This window comes from Triticum urartu, chromosome 6 (assembly GCF_003073215.2).
Source record: "Triticum urartu cultivar G1812 chromosome 6, Tu2.1, whole genome shotgun sequence".
NCBI classification, from domain to species: Eukaryota; Viridiplantae; Streptophyta; class Magnoliopsida; order Poales; family Poaceae; genus Triticum; species Triticum urartu.
In genome coordinates this window covers 376,794,773-376,801,800 of record NC_053027.1, presented here as the reverse complement: position 1 = coordinate 376,801,800, position 7,028 = coordinate 376,794,773, and the positions used below count along the sequence as shown (strand labels likewise).

The following is a 7,028-nucleotide window of genomic DNA, read 5'->3' as shown; positions in this document are numbered from 1 at the left end:
GAGTTACATGTTAAATTTCACACGTACAAACAATATAACACAAACACAATTATTAAATAATTAAAGTCCTTTTTTGCAATATAAATTGATAAAAGAAAAAGATTAACGACATGTCCATGTAATAAATTGAGCGATGTTCGACCTTCACATCTATTACAAAACTATTAATATCTAGATGATGCGCCTAAGAAATTCTTTCACAATATTAGGAAAGTTGCATTTAGCTTCACTCGCACGATGTTTTAACAAGTATAATAAAAACTGCTTCCTCAACTCATACCCATCCTGCACAAACAATATATGTAGTTAGTATGAAAATTTCATGCTTAAGGTCTTAAAACATATAACGGACAATACTCACCGCGCAAACCGGCTTGACCAATTCTTTACCGTTCCATCAGAGCATAAAATGAAAAACAAAATAGCCAGACACATTCCTGCAATTTTTTAAATTAATAATATAAAGAATATAATGATAAAAATAAATAAATATTTTTATTATGAATTCATTACCCCTCTATACTCGTTGGAATACCAAATGGAAATAAACGTTGTCATTTAGATATATCGGAATTCCAACCAGGCAGCTTTATTTCGAGTGCTTCTTTGAAATCCCTTGCAGAACTTTTAAATTTTAGTGCATGACTCAAATTTTTGTCCTCTGACGATTGGGATGTTTGAATAGGGTCCATAATATATAAACGACATGCCTCTTTGTCGATGAATGCATAGGAAAGATAAATTTACAAGTGGAGCTATTAGAAATAACAATAAACCATGATAACATTAGACAAAATACTTACCATGTTGCACGATGAGATGTCTTTGTCTATCCCAGGCCAGCTATCAAATAATGTTGCCAACGTCTGGATAGTTTCCTTCTCGCAAAACTTCTGACCTCGTGTTGACTCTAGTATCATGGACTATGTAAAAAAGAAATAGTGTTTCAACATGTTGATACTAATGCCACATAGAATGAAGAGTTACGATAACTTACACAAAATCTTAGATCCATGTAATGTATAGGAGGGTCTGTGAACAATACTCCCTCGTCACATGGCAGTATACGCACAGCGGTGTTGAAGCAATCATTGTCCACTTCTCTCTCCACCCTCGCTCTTTCTCTCTTTCCCACCCTCTCTCTCACACCCCTCCCCTCTCCCTCTCTCTCACACCCCCTCCCCTCTCCCTCAATTGTGGACCAACTTAATTTGCTCAGTGTTACTATACTATAGTATCCTGGAAGCCTAAACATTAAAGAGAAAATTTAACCTTTATAGGGGCTAAGACAACTTTTTGAACTTCATCGTGGCTCATTTACTCCACCCCTCTAGAGCACAAAAAAATTGGTTATACTCTGTACAACAAACAAAAATGACTTCACATGGTAATTTTTTCAATCCAGTGCTAGACTTGACATGGGCGCCATGGCATTAGTTCTGATACTTATTCCTGCCTATACCGTAATTTGTTCAATAACAAGTCAAATTGACACTAAGATGAATACAAAAGGATGTATGTAAGATCTCACATCCATAAATATCCAATGGATTTTGTGCATCTACACTCTACCGGCATTACGAAAGATGAGCAACTCTAGTTGAGAGTTGAAAACCAAAGTGCTCGTATTCAAATGTAAGTCATATCAGTGCACAAGCACATTACCTCCAAACTGAAGTTTGAATTTGGACAACACCGAAAGAGATATTAGTGGCAACATTCACCATGTAGATGACAATATCACATTGTCCTATTCTCTACTATCACAGTAAAGCTACAAGAGACATTGCTGAAGATTAAGCTTCCAACTTGATCTGACAACAATGGTTACAACTAATAAGTAACTATTTTATAAAATCACTACATCATGAAAATGACATACACAGATGAACCATGAAAAAATAGTACTGAAAGACATGTATGCAAGAATTTCTTAAAAGCTTGATCATTGCATTGCAAGAGCTAACTTCTCCTAGTTCGGCAAGAGAGTCAAAGCAAGAAGCCCTAGTTGATTGGTTCGTGCCTAACACCTTCCCTGCTCTGACCGACACAAAACAATTGTAGGTTGATGCCGCCACCCATCGTCCAAGCTCGCTTTCTTCTGCTTTACTTTGTTCATGCCACCTCCCAATCATATCAACAGATGAGTCGATTACCCCTACAATTCAAAGTTTTAGTCTGAAAATACACCGCATGTTGTAAGACTGCTTTTCTAAAATTCATCCATAAAAAGGAATGATCAACCGGTTTTAATATTGCACCAACCTCCGATGCGCAACCATGTATGCATATGTCTAAAAAACATGGGAGGAAATATCGCTTTGGACTAAAAACAAAAACTTATATATAACATTCCATGGTAGATGATTGGTAAAAAGGAACAAACAAACCATTTAAGGAGAAGGAATAAACTAACAACCATTTCTAAATTGTAAAAGAAACTAAGACTCCCCTTCTACTTGGCTAGTTAAATATAAATTCCTGCGACCCGTGCTCCACCCTCTTATAGACCAACCGACACCCTTTAGCACCACAGTAAGTTTCTCTCTCTACCTCAACCCCTCTCTCTCTCTCATAATCAACATGGGGTGTCTCTCCCTCCGTCTTCAAATTCAATTCACTGTTTTTTTCAATAGTGAGTTTGATGAAATTATGAAAAAAATCCTTACTTTCTAGACATGCATACACCATGGGATGTGTAGGAGCAAATTAATTGAATAGGAGAAATATCATGATTTTATTTCAACTTGATCAAGTTGACCACTCCGCCGCCGCCGGATTGAGGCCACACCGTCCAAGTTGACCACTCCGCCACCACCGCAACACTTCGCCACCGTAACCGAGATGTCATGGTCCACCCAAGACCTGCACATGCAAAAGCACATAACCCATCTACCAGCATCCCCACGGCTTAGAGCATACCGAGCTCACTCCATGCCTGACCAAGGGGCGTCAGAACCGCACATCGCAGCCGTCAGGCCACTCCCAGCAGATGCCTGTGCCATGGCCATGCGACCCAGATCGGGACCATCCAGCCCACGCCTCCGCCTCCATCACCTGGCCGAGCTCCACCACGCCGCCATGGCCTAGCCGCTATGTTGCCGCCTTGTCCCGCACAGTCGCCTCCAGGAGGAGCCACCGCGCCAAGACGTTCTCCTTCCACGAGCCCCAGCCGCGCACCTCCTCTCCGCTGCGAATCCCTGCCGTGTGCCGTTACACCAACTCCAAATTCCGTCAAGAGCAGCTCCACGAGCCACACCACCGTGAGGGTCACTCCCAACCAACGCGAGTGTGCGCGAACCAGATCCCGCCGCCACCAGCCGCCAATGGGCTCTGCCCACCGATGGCGGCGATGGGGGAGGAGGGAGAGGGGGGCGGCGTGTGACGGCAGTTAGTGTTTCCGCCCAAGCCACCCCTAGAGAGCGACGCAGCGGAGAGAAAGGGCTTGCGGCCACACCATAAAACCCCCAACCTTATTTTTTATGTTATTTGGGGAAGGTAGACACCGCAATTTTGGAGCGTATACACCACTGATACAAGCTCCTTGTTGTTTAATTGTATTTCAATGTACAGAGAAATATATATCACTCAAGGATGCTTGAATAGCTAGATTCACAAATCTTAAGATTTTTTAAGCATGCACACATACCTTCTTTGTACCATGTTAACAACAGGAATCTAAAAGCAAATGCACCATTGCAGCATTTATGTAATTAATTTATCCACACTTATACATTTTCAAACGGGCACACAGTCAAAACTTATGACCTTTTCTAATCTATTGGATAATGAAGATGCCGAGATGCTGGAATTCTAACCTTCAAAAAACTCCCAATCGCCAATCTGTATGCACCAATACATGGGCATTCTAGCTACTTCTTCTTGGAGTAACCTGCGACCAAACAGCCATTCGTGCACATCTTCTCTGAAGTTTGAGGCAGCAGGTGCTCTACTACAGGGACTGTGACATTAGAAGGATTAAGATTCTCTATTGTTCTTGTCTAAAACCAGAGAGGAATAAGAATAATAATATTGGACCAAGGCTGTTACAAACTAATGGTAGGATAAAATTTACGTCTCGGGCTTCGATCTGGATGCGGCTCGGGTGCTTCGACCTGGATGCTCAGGGTAGTCACAACGCTAGGGCCCTCTGACTGCTGCATTTTATCATCGTGACTTAGTATTTTACCCCGCATTAATCAGAAAACCATTGGTTACAGTCAGCAGAAGAATTTGAGTTATGAAAATAACTTTTCCATCAAGGGCATGGCCAGAGAGGGGTGAGGCATTCACCATCAGCTGTTTATTTTCTGTTTCCATGGTTTTGCAGTCCTTAAGCTGGCCGAGTTCTGATCTAAGCGTGCCGTTCGCTGCGGTCAGCTCACTTACCTTCTGGGCTAGCTCTTCGCATTCTTGCTAGGTAGCATAAGAAGAAATCGAGATCAATTAGTATACTGTTTCAATGGTGAAATTTAATTTATACCATCAAATAATCTTAAGTTAATTCATTTGCTGGCCTAGAAAATCGATACAGTGTTGTCTTACTTGCCTAAACTGGATATGTTTCGTTGTTCAGCTGAGTTCAGAATGTCAAATATATTCTCCCCAGAAGATAATTTTAGCAACATGCAGGTAATAGCTCATAGGAACACTTGACTAAACATCCCTACTGTAATCAAGTCCAGTTAAAACAAATCAAGTATATTAGGCAGCATTGCTCAAGAACCAGTAGAAAGTATATTCTAATTAAAATTCTGGAAGCCTGAGATGATCCCAGATGGCCAAAACTTTTAGTGATTGCATACTTCCCTATGAAGCCATCGCTTTAAATTTCTGAAACAACAAAAATGGGGATTGTTTCAGACATTATGTCCAGCATAACCTATCTGGAGCACTCTCATGCGGAGAGATCGTTGTGCGGACCTAACTTAACAGTCAAACGTCCATAACGTTGAACCTAAATTTTATAACTATCATTTCTCTACTTCTAGTGCCAGTGTGCCACACACTCACCGGGAAATAAACAAGTGCAGGAAAGTATGGTTGTTATAATCATATAAGATGCAATCTGAAAAACATTTACATGCTATTTGTCACCACATTTTTATAAAAGAGGGCTAAAGTAAAACCAAGTTGCAAGTAAATGCACTATTTGTATTTTCCAAAATGAGAGGAAAACTACTATTCATTCATGACAATTACCAATTTTACCACGCTCTCAAAAATCATGACAGTGCAGAGGCTGGAGGTCTGGAAGAAACAGAGACCTTCCTTTGAAGAAAAGAATTCATAACGGAAAACTATACCATCTGAGACAGTGAAGCGTTACTCTGGGAAGAAGCTGCGGCATTCACCTCCCCCTGTACTATGGAGGATGGAGAAGCGCTCAAGGGATCCATCCCAATATTCAAGTTCGGTGCAGCACTGGTGAGTGCCGCCCTCCCAGGTGCCAAAACCAACAGTTTGGATGTAGACCTCTCCTTGTCTTCCAATGGCGGCTCGGTTACAGCATTCTGCACTGTGGCAGCCTGAGATGGCTCACCTGAAAATGCCAACTGTCATTCTCACATACTACCAACATAGACAAACTACTCCATTACAGCACTCTCATGGTGCCCGCACAAGGATGCGAACCGACACAATGACACAAATCCAAGCCCACTTCTTCCTTTTTACCAAGTGTAACGGGTACTGTCATTGTCTTTCCAAACTAACCCATCATACCTTGTATCCAGGAATTATGGTTTGTGATAACTGATAACCCATCTTCTGTATTTGCAGCGCCGGACTTCCTCCTCTTCGCGGATGATGATGAGCCCTGGACAGAATACATAAGCATACGTGAAATTGTGGATCAACCAAAACTAACAATCAAATATTGCTAGAAAAAGCATAATCCAGACAATGCCAAACGAGGCACCTTCTGATTGGCGCCCGTATCTCCCTTCTCCGATGACCCCTGGCTCCCGGCATCGCCGCTGTGCAAGCCATATCAGTTGATTTCAGTTCAGCCTACCCGGCCAACAGACAAACAAGAGCACACCGCACACATGCAAGCACAGAAACCACGCCATACCTCCCGGAGCTGAAATTGATCTCGCCAGAAGGGACACATCGTGTCTTCCCCACCCTCTTCCCTTTCCCTGCCGCCGAGACAGACTCGCCGGCCATGTAAGGCACCCCCTGCACAGAGCAGAATGCAGCAGACAATTTCACAACACGGACGCACAACGTACGGTCAGGTCCAATGCGCTAGAATATAAACGAGGGAGGGGAGCTCGGCATTTACCGCGACCATGGAGGCGTGCGCGTGCGCGTAGTACGCCGCCGCAGGGTGGTGGTACATGAGGAACGACACCGGCGCGCCATACGCGGCCCCCGGCCCGGCCGCCACCAGGCCGTGCTGCTGCGCCCTGCCGCGAAAGAGGAAAGAAAACTGATCAGAACTCAAAGCCCGCCATCAACAAGGCAACGCCACCACTAGCGCCGCGCCGCGGGTCTGCGGCTCCGGAGCGGCTCTAGGAGAGGAGGATCGCATCGCGTACCTGGGCCTGCGGCGGCAGCGGCCACGCGGCATAGGGGATCCCGGCGGCGGAGGCGGCGGCCGCGTAGTAGGCGTGCATCGAGGCGGCCCACTCCGTGTGGGTTGGGGGTGGCTGGCGGCGGGGCTCGCCGAGCCTGGAGACGAAGGGCGCACGCAGCAGCGGCCACAGCTGAGCCCATCGCGGCTCGGGCCCGAGCTGTGCGTGGCAGTGGATCCGCGGTGGCGTCGGCGTCCTGGGGATCCTGATCCGCAACGGGCGACGTATCCGAGGCACCGGTGGTGGCGGTGTCCTCGTGATCCACGACGGCCGCGTCTGCCTGGATCGGCATCGGCGGATCCAGCTGCGTATCCTCGGGAAACGAGGAGGAGCGGATCGGAGGGCGACGGCAGCGAGATCGCACGAGAGGACGGCGGCTCTGTGTCCTCGACGGATCGATAGGAGCGGTTTTTTGCGGGGTGTTTTTTCGCTGCGTGCGTGGGGTGG

At 45.3% G+C, this 7,028-nt stretch overlaps 1 protein-coding gene and 1 long non-coding RNA gene across 3 annotated transcripts; both read right to left on the bottom strand.

Annotated features, from left to right (window-relative positions):
- Positions 1-57: 57 nt before the first annotated feature.
- On the bottom strand, positions 58-1,115 carry LOC125517619. Its single transcript, XR_007287702.1, has 3 exons — positions 804-1,115; positions 362-437; positions 58-285 (listed from the first exon to the last, which is right to left on the bottom strand). It is a non-coding gene; the product is annotated as an uncharacterized LOC125517619 (long non-coding RNA).
- A 592-nt stretch (positions 1,116-1,707) lies between these two features.
- LOC125513581 (DNA-binding protein EMBP-1-like) lies at positions 1,708-7,019 on the bottom strand. 2 transcript variants are annotated; one of them, XM_048678714.1, is made up of 10 exons: positions 6,546-7,019; positions 6,290-6,413; positions 6,077-6,183; positions 5,921-5,978; positions 5,725-5,818; positions 5,307-5,542; positions 4,294-4,416; positions 4,076-4,157; positions 3,819-3,961; positions 1,708-2,158 (listed from the first exon to the last, which is right to left on the bottom strand). In XM_048678714.1, exons 1-9 carry the CDS (start codon positions 6,575-6,577, stop codon positions 3,873-3,875), a joined length of 945 nt encoding a protein of 314 aa, XP_048534671.1. In that variant the 5' UTR covers positions 6,578-7,019; the 3' UTR covers positions 1,708-2,158; positions 3,819-3,872. The 2 variants fall into 2 exon arrangements, with proteins under 2 accessions (XP_048534671.1, XP_048534672.1); XM_048678715.1 differs by lacking the exons at positions 3,819-3,961; positions 4,076-4,157; positions 4,294-4,416 and having other exon boundaries at positions 6,546-7,017.
- Between the last annotated feature and the right edge of the window lie 9 nt (positions 7,020-7,028).

Bases quoted from the DNA above. Each gene is read 5' to 3' on its own strand.
- LOC125513581 (XM_048678714.1), bottom strand. From the start codon at position 6,577: ATGCCGCGTGGCCGCTGCCGCCGCAGGCCCAG. The intron at 6,414-6,545 runs GTACGCGATGCG...CTTTCGCGGCAG, and splicing joins CGCTGCCGCCGCAGGCCCAG to GGCGCAGCAGCACGGCCTGG. The intron at 5,979-6,076 runs GTATGGCGTGGT...TGGCTTGCACAG, and splicing joins ATCAATTTCAGCTCCGGGAG to CGGCGATGCCGGGAGCCAGG.